The sequence below is a fragment of the Canis lupus genome, chromosome X (genome assembly GCF_048164855.1).
Source record: "Canis lupus baileyi chromosome X, mCanLup2.hap1, whole genome shotgun sequence".
Lineage (NCBI taxonomy): Eukaryota > Metazoa > Chordata > Mammalia > Carnivora > Canidae > Canis > Canis lupus.
Window position 1 is genome coordinate 32,105,168 of NC_132876.1, and position 17,014 is coordinate 32,122,181.

At 40.7% G+C, this 17,014-nt stretch overlaps 1 protein-coding gene across 1 annotated transcript in view; it reads left to right on the forward strand.

Moving 5' to 3' along the window:
* NKAP (NFKB activating protein) overlaps positions 1-17,014 on the forward strand; it is a 35,242-nt gene that overhangs the window by 11,185 nt on the left and 7,043 nt on the right. Inside the window, exons 3-8 of the mRNA XM_072816321.1 lie at positions 11,053-11,123; positions 11,314-11,454; positions 13,283-13,346; positions 15,311-15,420; positions 15,514-15,589; positions 16,787-16,936. Of these exons, the coding sequence (XP_072672422.1) occupies positions 11,053-11,123; positions 11,314-11,454; positions 13,283-13,346; positions 15,311-15,420; positions 15,514-15,589; positions 16,787-16,936 (612 nt within the window). The remainder of the gene's footprint in view (positions 1-11,052; positions 11,124-11,313; positions 11,455-13,282; positions 13,347-15,310; positions 15,421-15,513; positions 15,590-16,786; positions 16,937-17,014) is intronic.

Genomic DNA, 17,014 nt, shown 5'->3' on the forward strand with positions numbered 1-17,014 from the left:
TGGTAAATGGTTCTCCAACCTTTTATTTTCAGGCTGTACGTGTCCTTATGTCTAAAATGAGTCTCTTGTAGACAGCAAATAGATGGGTCCTGCTTTTTTATCCAGTCTGAAACCCTGCGCCTTTTGATGGGGTCATTAAGCCCGTTCACGTTCAGAGTTACCATTGAAAGGTATGAGTTTAGTGTCATCATGATATCTATTCAGTCCTTGTTTTTGTGGATTGTTCCACTGGACTTCTTCTTAAAGGGGAATTTTAAGAGTCTCCCTTAAAATTTCTTGCGGAGCTGGTTTGGAGGTCACATATTCTTTCAGTTACTGCCTGTCTTGGAAGCTTCCATTCTGAATGAGAACCTTGCTGGATAAAGTATTCTTGGTTGCATGTTTTTCTCATTTAGGACCCTGAATATGTCCTTCCAGCCCTTTCTGGCCTGCCAGGTCTCTGTGGAGAGGTCTGCTGTTACCCTAATACTCCTCCCCATAAAAGTCAGGGATTTCTTGTCTCTTGCTGCTTTAAGGATCTTCTCTTTATCTTTGGAATTTGCAAGCTTAACTATTAAATGTCGAGGTGTTGAACAGTTTTTATTGATTTTAGGGGAGGATCTCTCTATTTCCTGGATCTGAATGCCTGTTTCCCTTCCCAGATTAGGAAAGTTTTCAGCTACGATTTCTTCAAATACATATTCTGGACCTCTGTCCCTTTTGGCGCTCTCGGGAACCCCAATTAAACGTAGATTTTTCTTCCTCAGGCTGTCATTTATTTCCCTTAATCTATCCTCATAGTCTTTTAATTGTTTGTCTCTTTTTTCCTCAGTTTCCTCTTTGCCATCAACTTGTCTTCTAGGTCACTCACTCGTTCTTCCACCTCTTTAACCCTCTTCGTTAGGACTTCTAGTTTGGATTGCATCTCATTCAATTGATTTTTAATTTCTGCCTGATTAGATCTAAATTCTGCAGTCATGAAGTCTCTTGAGTCCTTTATGCTTTTTTCTAGAGCCACCAGTAGCTTTATAATAGTGCTTCTGAATTGGCTTTCTGACATTGAATTGTAATCCAAATTTTGTAACTTGACTGTTTCTGATTCTTTCTTTTGAGGTGAGGTTTTCCTTCTAGTCATTTTGCTCAGTGCAGAGTGGCCAAAAACAAGTTGTATTGGGAAAAGGAGAAAAAGAGAGGAGAGAAAGAAGGAAAGAAAAGAGAAAAAGAAAAAAGAAAAAAAGAAAGAGGGGGGAAAAAAGGTGGGGGAAGCAAAGAGAAATCAAAAAGCAAAAAAAAAAAAAAACATGGAGGAGTATCTTCTGATTCTGTATACTTTAAGTCCCTTGACTTCCCCTGGAACTTGTCCGTCTCGCCGGTCTTCTGGGGGAGGGGCCTGTTGTGCTGATTTTCAGGTGTTAGCACTTGGGGGAGCTGCTCTGCCCCCTGCCTGGTGCAGGGCTCAGTGGGGGTTGTTTACCCCGTGAGGCCCCAGGAGGAACAACCCCAGTGGTGGCGGCCAGCTCTGGAAACCTGGATTCAGCTCCCGCAGTAACTATGGTCTGCAGGGGCCCGGATGCTCCGGGGGCGGGGCCACTGATCTGATCAGCTTGGGGCAGGAGCGTCCTTGCTGTCCTGGGCCCTCCCGGCCTCTGCCTGTCCCGGGGGGAGGCCGGATCCTGGGCTGTGGCCCCGGCGCCCTGTGCTCCTGGGCCTGCGCTGTTGGGTTTGTTAGATTTGCGCTCCCCGGGGGGCAGCCCCCTCTCTGCGGAGCCGCCGCCCGAGCCCCTCCAAGCTTTCCAAGCTGCTCCCTGGTCCAGCCGTGCACGCTGCAGCCCTTTAGGGAGCTCGGCGCGCTCTCCCCAGGACGCAGTGTCCCAGGTAGCCTGAGGGCATCCCCACCCTCCTGGGGTCCTGCTGTAACTCCCTGCAAGCGCCTTTCCGCCCGGGAAGATTGGTGCAGCTCCTGCTTCTCCGAGAAGGAGCTCTCCTGTCCTGGGGGTACTCACCCTGGCCTTAGCCCGGCTCCTCGCGGGGCCCCTCCCCCTTGGATGCCTTTTGTTTCTTTATTTCTTTTTTCCCCTGTCTTCCTACCTTGATAGAAGTGCGAACTTAGCATTCCAGCTGTTCTCTCTTTAAATCTCAGGCCCGTAATTCAATTTTTAAAAAATATTTTATTTATTTATTTATGAGAGACACAGAGAGAGGGAGAAGCAGGCTCCATGTAGGGAGTCCAACGCAGGACTCTATCCCAGTACTCCAGGATCACACCCTGAGCTGAAGGCAGACACCCAACCGCTAAGCCACCCAGGCGTCCCGTCTTTCTTCAATTTTTTGGAATTGTTTAAGAAGTATAGGTCTTAACTCATTAAATATTTGGTAGAATCTACCTGTAGAGCCATCTAGTCCTGGAGTTTCTTTTGTTGGGAATTTTTTGATTACTGATTCAATTTCATTAGTAGTAATCAGTCTGTATTGTAATCTTCCTGACTTGGATGATTGTTGTTTCTAGGAATTTTATTTCTTCTGGAATGTTCCATTTGTTGTCAGTTGTTCTTAGTAGTCTCTTAAGATTTTTTTCTATTTCTATAGTATTGGTTGTAACTTATCCTCTTTCATTTCTGATTTTATTTATATGAGCACTCTTTTTCTTGATGAATCTGGCCAAAGGTTTTATCAATTTTATCTTTTCAAAGAACCAACTCTTAGTTTCATTGATCTATTGTCTTTTTAGTCTCTTTTTCATTTATTTTTCACTCTGATCTTTACTCTTTTCTTCTTTCTACAAACCTAGGGCTTTGTTCCTTTTCTAGTTCCTTTAGATATAAGATTAGATTGTTTATTGGAGATTTTTTCTAGGTTCTTGAGTTAAGTCTGTATAAAAACTTCCCTCTTAGAATTTCTTTTGCTGCATTTCATAGATTTTGTGTTGTGTTTCCATTTTCATTTGTCTCAAGGTATTTTTAAATTTCTTCTCTGATTTCTTCATTGACCCATTGTTTGTTTATTTATTTTTAAAGATTTATTTATTTGAGAGAGAGTATACAAGCGAGAGGGGTAGAGGGAGAGGGAGAGAGAACCTCAAGCAAACTCCACACTGAGCACAGAGCGTGATGTGGGGCTCCATCTCACGACCCTGAGATCACGATCTGAGTTGAAACCAGGGGTCAGACCCTTAACCAACTGTGCCATCCAGGCACCCTGACCCATTGGTTGTTTAATTCCATGTTGTTTTTCCTTTACATGTTTGTGTTTTTCCAGTTCTTATAATTGATTTCTAGTTTCCTACTGTTGTGGTCTAGAAAGGTGCTTGACATGATTTCAGTCTTCTTAAATTTATCAAGACTTGTTTTGTGGCCTAACAAGGGATCAGTCCTGGAGCATATTCCATATGCACTTGAAAAGAATGTGTATTCTGCTGCTTTTGGATAGAATGTTCTGTATATAACTGTTAAGTCCATCTGGTCGAATGTATTGCTCAAGACCACTGCTTCCTTACTGATTTTCTGTCTGAATGATCTATCCACCCATGTAAGTGAGACTCCATACAGGGAGCCTCCTACTATTATTTTTTTGAAGATTTTACTTATTTATTCATGAGAAACGCAGAGAGAGGCAGAGACATAGGCAAAGAGAGAAGCAGGCTCCCCGCAAGGAGTCCAATGTGGGACTCGATCCCGGAACCCCAGGATCACACCCTGAGCCGAAGGCAGACGCTCAACCACTGAGCCACTCAGGCGTCCCCCCTAGTATTATTGTATTACTGTCAATTTCTTCCTTTATGTCTGTTAATACTTGGTTTATGTATTAAGGTGCTCCTATGTTGGGTGCATAGATATTTCCAAGTGTAATATTGTTTTGTTTTTTAAGATTTTATTTATTTATTCATGAGAGACACAGAGAGACAGAGACACAGGCAGAGGGTGAAGCAGGCTCCCTGCGGGGAGCCTGATGTGGGACTCGATCCCAGGACCCCAGGGTCATGACCTGAGCCAAAGGCAGACACTCAACCACTGAGCCACCCAGGTGCCCCCCAAGTGTCCTATCCTCTTATTGGATTGGTCCCTTTATCATATGTAATATCCTTAGTGTCTTGTTACATGCTTTGTCTGATGTAAGTATTGTTACCCCAGCTTTTTGTTTGTTTTCATTTGCATGGAATATCTTTTTTTTCCATCCCTTCAGTTTCAGTCTCTATGTGTCTTTAGATCTGAAGTGAGTCTCTTGTAGGCAGTATATAGATGAGTCTGGTTTTTTGTTCTTGGGTTTTTTTTTTTTAAATATGTATGTATGTACAAGAGAGCAAGAGAGAGCACAAGCAGAGAGAGAGTCTGAGGCAGAGGGAGAAACAGACATGGGGCTCGATCCCAGGACCTTGGGATCATCACCTGAGGCAAAGGCAGAGGTTTAACTGACTGAGCCACCCAGGCACCCCTCGTTTTTAAAATCTATTCATCTACTGTGTGTGTTTTGATTGGAGCACTTAGTAAGTTTACATTTAAAGAATTATTGAGGGCAGCCGGGTGGCTTAGCAGTTTAGTGCCACCTTCGGCCTGGGGCGTGATCCTGGAGACCCAGGGTTGAGTCCCACATTGGGCTCCCTGCATGGAGCCTGCTTCTCCCTCTGCCTGTGTCTCTGCCTCTCTCTCTGTGTCCTTCGTGAATAAATAAATAAAATCTTAAAAAATAAACAATTATTGATAAAAAATAATTATTGATAGGTATGGACTTGCTGCCATTTTGTTAATTTTTTTTCTGATTGTTTTTGTAGTTCTGTGTTCCTTTTCCTCTCTTGCTCTCTTCCCTTGAGATTTGATGATTTTCTTTAGTGTTATATTTGTATTCTTTTTTTATAAAATATTTTAGTTATTTATTCAACAGAGAGAACATAAGCAAGGGGAGAGGGAGAAGTAGGATCCCTGCTGAGCAGGGAGCTTGATGCAGGGTTTGATCCCAGGACCCCGGGATCATGACCTGAGCTGAAGGCAGATGCTTAACTGACTAAGCCACCCTGGCACTCCTGTATTCTTTTATTTTTTGTTTATCTATTATAGGTATTTGGTCGGTAGTTACCATGAGGTTCATATATAACATCCTGGGTATATAGCAATCTATTTTAAGTTAATGCTCACTTAAGTTCAAATGCATCTAAAAGCACTATATTCCCCCCACGTTTTATGTTTTTGACATCATATTTTATATCTTACTATTTTATGTTTCCATTGACTAATTATTGTAGGTCTAACTGATTTTACTACTTTTGTCTTTAAAACTTCATACTAGCTATGTAGGTGGCTGATTCCCCTACCTTTACTATATGCTTCCTTTACCAATGAGACTTTTCCTTTCATAATTTTCTTCCTTTTTTTATAAAGATTTTATTATTAAGTAATCTCTACACCCAACATGGAGCATGAACTCAGAACCCCAAGATTAAGAGTCACATGCTCCACCAACTGAGCCAGCCAGGCTCCTCTTCTTTCATAATTTTCTTACTCATAGTTATGGTTTTTCTTTTCTACTTAAAGAAATCCCTTTAACATTTCTTGTAAGGCTGGTTTGGTATTAATGAGCTCCTTTAGCTTTTGCTTTTTTTTTAGAAACTCCTTATTTCTTCTTCACTTCTGAGTGATAACCTTGTTGGGTAGAGTAATCTTGGTTGTAAGTTTTTTCATTTTATCAATTTGAATATATCATGCCATTCTCTTCTGACCTATGAAGTTTCTGCTGAAAAACCAGCTTATCTACTTAGGGTTCCTTGGTATGTAACTAGTTGTTTTTCTTTTGCTGCTTTTAAGATTCTCTCTTTATCTCTGTCAACACTTTGTAATGTGTCTTGATCTCTTTTGGTTCATCTAATTTGCGGGTGTTTGCTTTCTGGACTTGGATGTCTCTCTCCTTCCCCATAGGGAAGTTTTCAGCTATTACTCTTTTTTTTTTTTTTTGCTATTACTTCTTCCAATAAGTTTTCTGTCCTTTTCTCTCTCTTCTCCTTCTGGGACCCCCTGTAGTGTGAATATTAGCATACTTGACGTTACCCCAGAGGTCTCTTAAACTTAACCTCACTTTATTCAGTTCTTTTTCTTTTTGCTGTTCGGATTAGGTAGTTTCTATTACCCTGTATTTCAGATTATTAATCCATTCTTCTACATCCTGTTATCTTCTGTTGATGCCCTATATTTTTCATCTCAGTTATTGTGTTCTTTGTTTCTGATTGATTTAAAAAGTATTTTCTGGGATGCCTGGGTGGCTCAGCGGTTTAGTGCCTGGCTTTAGCCCAGGGCATGATCCTGGAGTCCCAGGATCAAGTCCCACATCGGGCTCCCCGCATGGAGCCTGTTTCTCCCTCTGCCTGTGTCTCTCTCTCTCTCTCTGTCTGTGTCTCTCATGAATAAATAAAATCTTCAGAAAAAGTATTTTCTGTCTTTTTGTTGAAGTTCTTACTGTGTTCATCCATTCTTCTTTTGAGTTCAGTGAGAATCTTTATGACCATTACTTTGAACTCTTTATCTGGTAGATCTTAGTTTCATTTAGTTCTTTTTCTGAGGTTTTGTCTTGTTCTTTCACTTGGAACACATTGTCTCCTCATTTTGCCTCACAGTGTTTGTTTCTGTGTTTTAGATAGATCAGCTATTGTCCCAGTGTTGGAGGAGTGGCTTTATGCTGCAGGTGTCTGGGGCTCAGTAGTACAAACCTCCCTGGTCTCCCAAGCCAGGTACCCCATGAGTGTCTCCTTTGTAAGCTGTGTGCTCCCTCTTGTTGTGGCTGGTCATGGTTGGTGCCAACTCACTGATATGTAGGGCTGTTTCCTGGTGCAGCTATCTGTTAGGCCTGGCTGTGACTATTATGGGTATGCTGGTGAGTGCGGCAGGCTTCTGGCCCATCTGATTGACAGGCCTGTTTTCAGCTGATGTGGATATTCTGGTATGTGGGGTTGGCCCTTGGTACAGCTGGCTATAAGGCCTGGTTGCGACAGCTGCATTAGCACTATTGAGTAGGGCAGGCTTTCAGTGCAGCTCGCTGCAAGGTCCAGCTGCAACTGATGCAGACATTCTAGTGTATAGGACTGGGCCTCCAGGGCAGGAGCACATGGGCAAGGGGTGCTGGTGCTGGCTGAGGATGCTAGCTGGGTGGGTAGGGAGCTGCTAGAGAGGAGTGTCAGGCCAGGGTGAGCAGTTCAGGTGAGGGCAGTTTGCTTGGGCTGTGCACATAATGCTAGCACGGTAGATGAGAATGTCAGAAATACTGCCCACCAGTGCTGGACCAGCTAGATGTAAGGGAAGTAAAAAAAAAAAAAATGCCTGCCAATGCTTCTTTCCCTGGAGAATGTTCAGACAGATCTCTGCCCCTCCACACACATCCTTAACTTAGTCTCCTTGGATCTCCTTCATCTCTAACCCAGGTACTTTTCAAACTAATGCCTCTGCATTGGTGTGCCCTTTTAGGAGAGAAGTCTTTATTTCCTACTACCCTCTGGCTCTCCCAGACATAAACCCCACTTTTTTTCAATGCCAGACATCATGGGTGCTCGTCTTTTTGGTGCATGTCCCTCAGGCTGTGGAAGCTGATGTGGAATGCAGATCTCTTATTTCTCAATGAGGGCCTCCACGGTTATGATATCCCTTCTGCTTTTGGTCTCCATGCCAAGGGGGTGGGTCCTGACCAGACTGTCTCTGCCTCTCCTACCCTTCTCAGTGTGGCTTTTTCTTTATATCCTTAGTTACATGTGATCTGTTCTGCTAGTCTTCATTTCATTCTCAGAGATAGTTGTTCTATATGTAGTTGTAGATTATGGTGTGTCTATGGAAGGAAGTGAGCTCAGGATTTTCCTACTCCACTATGTTGATATCCTCTCCTATACTACATTTTCTTCATCTATTCATCTCTCCATATACACTTGGGTTGTTTCCATGTTTGGCTATCGTAAATAAATAATGTTGCAATGAGCATGGGAGAGCATATATCTTTTAAGTTAGTGTTTTTGTTTTTTGGGGGGATAAATACCCAGAAGTGGAATTGCTGGATCATATGGTAGTTATATTTTTATTTTATTTTATTTTTTTTTATTTTTATTTATTTATGATAGGCACACAGTGAGAGAGAGAGAGGCAGAGACACAGGCAGAGGGAGAAGCAGGCTCCATGCACCGGGAGCCTGACGTGGGATTTGATCCTGGGTCTCCAGGATCGAGCCCTGGGCCAAAGGCAGGCGCCAAACCGCTGCGCCACCCAGGGATCCCGGTAGTTATATTTTTAATTTTTAAGGAACCTCCATACTGTTGTCCATAGTGCCTATACCAATTTACATTCCTACCTACAGTGTGCTAGGGTTCCCTTTCCTCTACATCTTCACCAACACTTGTTATTTCTTCTCTTTTCAAGACTAGCCATTCTAACAGGTGAGGTGATATCTCTTTTTTATTTTGACTTATACAATCAGGGGGTGATTAGTGATGTTGAGCATTTTTTTTCATATACCTGTTAGCCATTTATAGGTCTTTGGAAAATGTCTATTTAGATCCTCTACCTTTTTTTTTTTTTTTTTTTTGAGAGAGAGAGAGAGAGCGAGTCAGAGCATGCTTGTGCAGGGGCTGGGGTGAAGAAGGGCAGAGGGAGAGAGAACCTTTTTTTAAAGATTTTATTTATTTAGGGGATCCCTGGGTGGCGCAGCGGTTTGGCGCCTGCCTTTGGCCCAGGGCGCGATCCTGGAGACCCGGGATCGAATCCCACGTCGGGCTCCCGGTGCATGGAGCCTGCTTCTCCCTCTGCCTATGTCTCTGCCTCTCTCTCTCTCTGTGACTATCATAAATAAATAAGAATTAAAAAATAAAATCTTTAAAAAAAAAAAAAAAAACAAAGATTTTATTTATTTATTCATGAGAAGCAGAGACAGGGGGAGAAGCAGGCTCCTCGAGGGGAGCCCGATGCAAGACTTGATCCCAGGACCCTGGATCATCCTGAGCTGAAGGCAGATGTTCAACCGCTGAGCCACCCAGGCGTCCCGGGAGAGAGAATCTTTTTTTTTTTTTCTGGGAGAGAGAATCTTAAGCAGGCTTCATACTCAGCAGGGAGCTCAAAGCAGAGCTCCATCTCACAACTCTGAGATCGTGACCTGAGCTGAAATCAAGAGTCAGACGCTGAACTGACTGAGCCACCCAGGCACCCCTATTACCTTTGTTTTTAATGGGAAATCTAAAAACCATTGCCACAACCGATGTTAGGGTGCTTGCTCCATCTGTTTTCTTCTATGTGTTTTTTGTTTTCAGGTCTTTAATTCATTTTGAGTTATTTTGATATAAGATAGTGGTTCAGTTCTGTACTTTTGCAGGTGGCTGTCCAGTTTTCCCAGCATCGTTTATTAAAGAGGCTGTCCAGGCAGCCTGGGTGGCTCAGCAGTTTAGCACCACCTTTGGCCCAAGGTGTGATCCTGGAGACCTGGGATCGTAGTCCCCATGTCGGGCTCCCTGCATGGAGCCTGCTTCTCTCCCTCTGCCTGTGTCTTTGCCTCTCTCTCTCTCTCTCTCTCTCTCTCTGTGTGTGTGTGTCTCTCATGAATAAATAAATAAAATCTTTTAAAAAAGAGAGGCTGTCCTTATTCACTGTATATTCTTTACTCCATTGCCATAGGTTAATTGCCCATGTATGCATAGGTTTATTTTGGGGTTCTCTATCTGTTCCCAAAGGGATTTTTAAAAAATGAATATACCAATACAATTTTGTTTATTTTCTGGGTTTTTAAAAATATTTTATTTTTTAATTTATTTTAAAAATATTTATTTGACAGAGAGAGAGGAGTGCACAAGTAGGCAGAGTGGCAGAGAGAGGTAGAAGCAGGCTCCCTGCTGAACAGAGAGCCCAATGCGGGGCTTGATCCCAGGACCCTACGATCATGACCTGAGTTGAAGTCAGACGCTTAACCGACTAAGCCACTCTGGTGCCCCAAGATTATATTTTTAAGTACTCTTTATACCTAGCATGGGTCTCAGACTTAAAACCCCAAGATCAAGAGTCTCATGTTCCACCAACTGAGCCAGCCAGATGCCCCTAGTTAGTTTTCTTGTGTTAAATAGTATCTGAAGGCCTAATTCATTTTTTTTTCCTTTGGTGCTATTCATAAGGTTCTTCTTCCCTCTCCTCTGTTGCTGAGTCTTCTTTGAGTTGAAACAATGTGCTTGACAGGTATACTTGGGATTTGTTATAGTGATAGCATTATTATTTGAAACTTGTTCCTATAGGTACCTTCAAATATGATCAAAGAATCTGAACTGAAAAAATGAGCTGGGAGGAATCTTAACAAATAATTTTCTAGGCAATACCTAAATTATTCCAAATGTAATTTTCAGATTAAAAGATTATATGATATGAAAATTCCTCTTCTAAGCTATTTTTTTGTAAAGATGTATTTATTTTAAGAGAAAGAACAAGTGAGGGGAAGGGGCAGAGGGAGAGGGAGCAGGCTCCCTGCTGAGCATGGAGCTGGATGTGGGGCTTGATCCCAGGACCCTGAGATCATGACCTGAGCCAAAACCAAGAGTCAGCTGCTCAACTGACTGAGCCACCCAGGGACCCCATCCTTTTTGAAACTATTATAGAATTTTAATAGTACTTCTTTTCAGAATTGTCTACAATAGAATGAAATCTTTTTATATTGTAGTGTGTTAGGTTCTTTTTGCTTTGGGGAGAAAGAATGGTTGCTGCTCTACCATATGTACTTTATACACATAGAATAAAATCATGAAATCTTCCCTCAGTCTTCCTATCTCTAGTTTTTTCCATCTTTCCTTATGGTTCCATACATTTGCCCTGTGGTTTCTTCTGAAAATACGAATCTTACATGTTGCTTTTAGTTTGAGTAGTGTTTTGTAAACTCTAAAGCATTGTACAAATGTGATTATTATGTTATTTTGAAAATGGTATACCCTCAAACTATATACCCTTACAAAGTTATTCCATTGTTTGCTTTTAATGGTTCTTGGACAATTGGTTTCATTGCTGAAATTTTTTGATTCCATATTTTTACACTCCACAGTTCATACTTTATCACTTTTCTGATTCTTACAACCATCTTATTTAAATTCAGCTCTGATGAACACACACCAGTAGAGGATGATGAGCCAAAGAAAAGCAGCACTTCAGCTTCTACTTCAGAAGGTATTTTTTAAAATACTACAGAGCTTCTTTATTGAGAAGCTGAAAAAAATGTTTATAAATAGTTGAACAATAGACTATGCTTTTACTCAAGTTGCCTGTCATCTTGTTCTTTTTCAGTATTTCAAATACAATAAAACTGATCACTGTAATACTTGCTTAGAAGTTAATTTTATGTTTGTACTTTATGTAGAAGAAAAGAAGAAGAAGAAGAAGTCTGGTCATTCGAAAGAAAGGTCCAAGAAAAGGAGAAAGAAAAAATCCTCTAAAAGAAAACACAAGAAGTATTCCGATGACAGTGACAGTGACTCTGACTCTGACACAGACTCCAGTGGTAAGAATTCCAGCATCACTTTGCAAGCCTGGCTTCCAAATTCATTTTACTTGGGAAAACTTATTTCAGAGGAAGGTTAAACACAAAAACAGTAGCCGAGAGTTGTTGAGCACTCACTGACTTTATGCCTGGCACCCTGCTCAGTGCTTGGTGTCCATTAGTGCTGTTTATTCCACATAGTAACTGCAGAACACATCTCAGAGTTAGGGAAACGGGGCACAGAGCAGATTGCAAGTACTGCACTCAGGCTCACACAGCTGAGATTCACCCCTGAGCAATGTGACTCCACATGGGTTGTGTCTGGCTGTGCAAGGCATGTGGCAGCGAACCAAGGCAGAGTTGGGCTGTGAGACTATGTGGCAGCAAAGCAAGCCATACAGGGCTCTATCAGCCCATGGAGCAGTTCTCTTGTGTCATTCTCACACTCATTGGGCACCTCTGGGCCATTTTCAAAAAAGCACACCATAAAGGACCCCCTTCAGGCTGGCATGTGATTTATGGAAGACACTCCCTGTGGAGTGGTGGCTCATAGAAAGCCACCTTTTTGTGCCTTCTGGCTGGTGATTGATAGAGGGTGCTGCCTCTGGGGACACATTACGTAAAGGTGTCTTTTCCTCTGATGTCACCTGGGTTTCCTGGCTCCTGTTGCTACTTTTCTTTCTCACTGTTGGAATGAACTTTCTTAAAGCACAAATGTGAGTATGTCTGTCTCCTACTTAAAATCCTTAAAAAAAATCCTTCAGTACTCTGTAGTTTCCAGGGTAAAGTCCAAACCCTGATTGATCCTTCTCTAATCACACATATCCTGTCACTCTTGCAGCATCCTCTGTAACCTGAGAACTATCTTCTATCTCCTCAGTATTTTGCGTTCTTTCTCTTGCTTCTGTCACTTGATACAGAGTCCATCTGTGTACAGTGCCAGTCTCTCCCTGCATGTGGCTTGGCTTACTCACTTCAATAATGGTCATGTAGTACTTTTGTAATAAAACTGATTTTAAAAAGAACTAGCTTAAGGGTAGTTCTCCCTAGGCCAGCCTGATAATGAGATTTTTCTGTACACTCAGAGCACCCCATGCTTCCCTGTATCACTCTGGATTCTGTTTATCTCTTTATGTCTGCCTCCTCCATTAGACTGAGCCCCTAGAAAGCATGTCCCTGGGCCCAAACACATAGGATTTTTGCTTTCTTCATTATGAAAATACTCAAACATTAGAAAGTAAGGAAAATAATATAATACAATGTACACATATCACTTAGATTTTAAGTTTTTAGTATTTTGACATTTGCTTTAAATAGCTTTTTTTGCTGAGATATTCAAAGTAAATTAGAAATATCACACTACTACCCTAAAGATTACTATATATACCTCTAAAAAACAATGACATTTTCCTACTTACCCCATGCCATTATCTCACCCAATAAAATTAATAATACTCTGTATCACTGAAGACTTAGTGTGACTTTAATTTCTGTGTCCCTGGTACTGAACACATATCCAGATGAGTAGCAATAAATGTTTCAATTAATAGCTTTCTCGGGGATCCCTGGGTGGCTCAGCAGTTTAGCGCCTGCCTTCCGCCCAAGGTGTGATCCTGGAGTCCCGGGATTGAGTCACCAATGTCGGGCTTCCTGCATGGAGCCTGGTTCTCCCTCTGCCTGTGTCTCTGCCTCTCTCTCTGTATCTCTCATGAATAAATAAATATAATCTTTAAAAAATAAATTTCTCTGTAACAACTAATAGGGCAGCAATAGGATATTTATCTACTAAAAATTCTGGGGTTTTAGAGTTAAATTTTTGTTTTTAATTAAAATGTGCTTTAATTTGCAGATGAAGATACAAAAAGAAGATCAAAGAAAGCCAAGAAAAAGGAAAAGAAGAAGAAACATAGATCGTCAGTTTTCTCTTTAATTTTTATCATGGAAAAGTTAAAATATATATAAAATAAAGTAATAAATAATGATAAATAGTGTAATGAACCCCTGTGTAACCATCACCTAGCTTAATAATTTCAACCCTTGGACAATCTCCACTGCCCTCCCATTATTTGAAAACCAATCCCAGGGGATCCCTGGATGGCTCAGCGGTTTGGCGCCTGCCTTCAGCCCAGGGCGTGATCCTGGAGTCCCGGGATCGAGTCCCACATTGGGCTCCTTGCATGGAGCCTGCTTCTCCCTCTGCCTGTGTCTCTGCCTCTCTCTCTCTCTCTCTCTCATGAATAAATGAATAAAATCTTTAAAAAAATGAAAACCAATCCCAGGTATCATTTTGTCCATAAACCAGCATGTTTCTCTAAAAGTTAGCCATTCTTTTTTAAAAAATCATAATTGTTATTGTGATCAAAAATCACAATATTGTTACTGTGCCTAAGATATTTAGGAATAATTCCTCAATTCTCAGCAGGTTTTTATATAGTTTATTTAAATCTGGATTCAAATAATGCCCATAAATTGTGATTGGTTGATACATTTCTTACATGTCTTTAAATCAGTTGGTTCCCCTTCCCTTTTTTCTTGCAATTTATTTGTTAAACCAAATCATTTACCTATCGAGTTGCTGATTGTATTTAATTTTTTTCTTTATTTTTAAAGGTTTTTTATTTTTATTTTTTATTTTTTAAAAAGATTTATTTTTAAGTAATCTCTATACCTAGTGGGCTCAAACTCATGACCCCAAGATCAAGAGTTGCATGCTCCACTGTCTGAGCCAACCAGACACACCTGACTGTGTTTTTATGGTGTGCTTTTAACATGTTCTCTGTCTTCTCTATTTCCTATATATTGACAGTAAGGTCTAGAGAATTGATGTTCAGATTTGAGTCTTTGGCGCACATACTTCATAGGTGCTGCTGTGTACTTTGTCAGGAGCCAGATAATGTCTGGTTGTCTCTTTTTGTCATATTAATAGCCATGGATTGTCATTACTTAGATTCCTTATTTCATTAGGGATTACAAAATGGTGATAGTCTAATTCTGGCTTTCTTGCTTGCTTGCTTTTTTCTGTCTTTCTGCATTTATTAGGTAAAATAATTCTATAAGAGAAACCTACCCTCATCAACTATTTGGTTACTCTGAAGTACAGTTTATATAGGAAAGGCAGGTTAATGACTTTTTCTAAAACTTTCTTGGTTTTATGAGTTTTCAAAATAATGAGTTGGACTTTTTAAATATCATTATGAACCCAAGGATTCAAACATAGTTGATATATTTTAATCATTACACTTCAAATTATTGATGCTCAAATTGTTTTTTAAACTGATTTGTTATCTTTTTGCAATGTGAGAACCATATTTCATTGTCCCTTGAGAAATCTTTTTTATAGTGAAACATGATTTGGTTAAATAAGTTAAAAGATCTTTTAATTAGGGGTGCTTGGATGGCTCCGTCGGTTGGGTATCTGCCTTCAGCTCAGGTCATGATCCCAGGGTCCTGGAATCAAGCCCCGCATTGCTCTCCCTGCTCAATGGGGAGCCTGCTTCTGCCTCTCCCTCTGTTTTCTGTTTCCCCCTGCTTGTACTCTCTGTCAAATAAATAAATAAAATCTTTTTTAAAAGTTTTAAGATTTTATTCATGAGAGACAGAGACAGACACAGGCAGAGGGAGAAGCAGGCTCCATGCAGGGAGCCCGATGTGGCACTCCATCCCGGATCCCAGGATCATGCCCTGAGCCAAAGGCAGACGCCCAGCCGCTGAGCCACCTAGGCGTCCCTAAAAATTTTTTTTTATTAAAAATCTGCTCTAAAAATTTTAGTCAGCTGAGAACTTAAATCATTTTCATCAGCCTTTCATTGCCTAAAAAATGTGAGATTCCCTTTAATGTGGGAGTATTAAGTGTATTTATATCAAATTATAATTACAGGAAGAAATACAAGAAAAAGAAATCTAAGAAGAGTAGAAAAGATTCCAGTGATTCAAGCTCTAAAGATTCCCAGGAAGAGTTTCTGGAGAATCCCTGGAAGGATCGATCAAGTAAGTTCTTCTGGTAGACTTTGACTCAGAACAGATAAAACATTAAATTAACTAGTCAAAATATGAATCTGTTTCTGAACATCTTTCCTGTAGAGCCTGAAGAACCCTCAGATTTAATTGGCCCAGAGGCTCCAAAAACACTTGCCTCTCAGGATGATAAACCTTTGAAGTAAGTTAACAGTGTATTTAAAATATCTAAAGTAGAGGCACCTGGGTGGCTCAGTTAAGCATCTGCCTTCAGTTTGGGTCATGATCCTGGGGTCCTGGAATGAAGCTCCACATCGGGTTCCCTGCTCAGCAGGGAGTCTGTTTCTCCCTCCCCCTGCTCTCTCTCACTCTCTCTCTCTCTCAAATAAATAAAATCTTTTTAAAAATAAATATAAATAAAATATCTTGAAGTACATTCCTGAAAGTACGGCCCTAACTTACCTTTCCAACTTCCAGCTGTATCTCCCTCTATGCCCTTATTTACATGCCAAATTCCAAATGAGCTGAACTAAAACGTCCCTATATTTACTGTGTACTTTCCCACGTCATGCCTTGTTCACCTTATGTCTTCCCCCAACATGCCTTCACTTCTTTTCCCTGCCCTTGTTTCTTCACTACTCCCAATTTCATCCTGTTAACATCCTTACCATCTTTCAAAGCTCTTTTCAAAAGGAGGGGTCATGTGCTGATTCCCAGGACCCTTCTCTCTACAAGTAGATGGGATTCCTACCCCTCTTTAATCTTCTAGTCCTCACGGTATTTTCTCTTTCTTCTGTGCAGTGTTTTTTATATGTTCTGCATTGTATTGCAGTTATGTCCCTATCAGTATATAAATTCCATAAGAAGAGAGATTATTTTTGTCTTATAAGCTCTGAGTTTAATAGGTATTCAAGATGTAGTCAATGAATTGAATCGAAGGGATGATAGTTTTTAAAGTCCCCTCAAATGAAAGTTAATAGATAATTGTTATTGTATAGCATTGTTACTGGTTCTGAGTCTAAAAAGTATGTTAATTTGAGATATGTTAGTTCTTTTTTTTTTTTTCTTTAAGGGGTTAAACGGGAAAGGAATTCACTGGAGGCAGAAGCCATAAAGGCAGTGCCTGTAGGGATAAATTGATCCGTAATTGTAAACCATGAATCTAGGCTCACTAACATCAGTTCTTCTGTTATTCCAAAGCATGTCTGTATTTCTGGGTTAGTTATGTAGGTCAGAGTGCAGTGTTCACTAATTAAAGTAATTCATGTTGGGCTTCCCAGCATGCTGCCACTCAGCAACTGTTATTTGTGCTGTTTTCTGAGAGAAAATCTTTTTGTGCTCTCTTTAGATGAAATACTTTTTATAATGAACCTTTTCTGAATTCTGAATTACTTTGTAGCTATGGCCATGCTCTGTTACCTGGTGAGGGTGCAGCTATGGCTGAATATGTAAAAGCTGGGAAACGTATCCCAAGAAGAGGTGAAATTGGCTTGACAAGTGAAGAAATTGCATCATTTGAATGCTCGGGTTATGTAATGAGTGGTAGCAGGTAAGTTACTGGCATCAAGATCAGTTTCCATGATTAGATCTTTTCCTTTCTCACTACCAGAATTATATTTTGGTAATT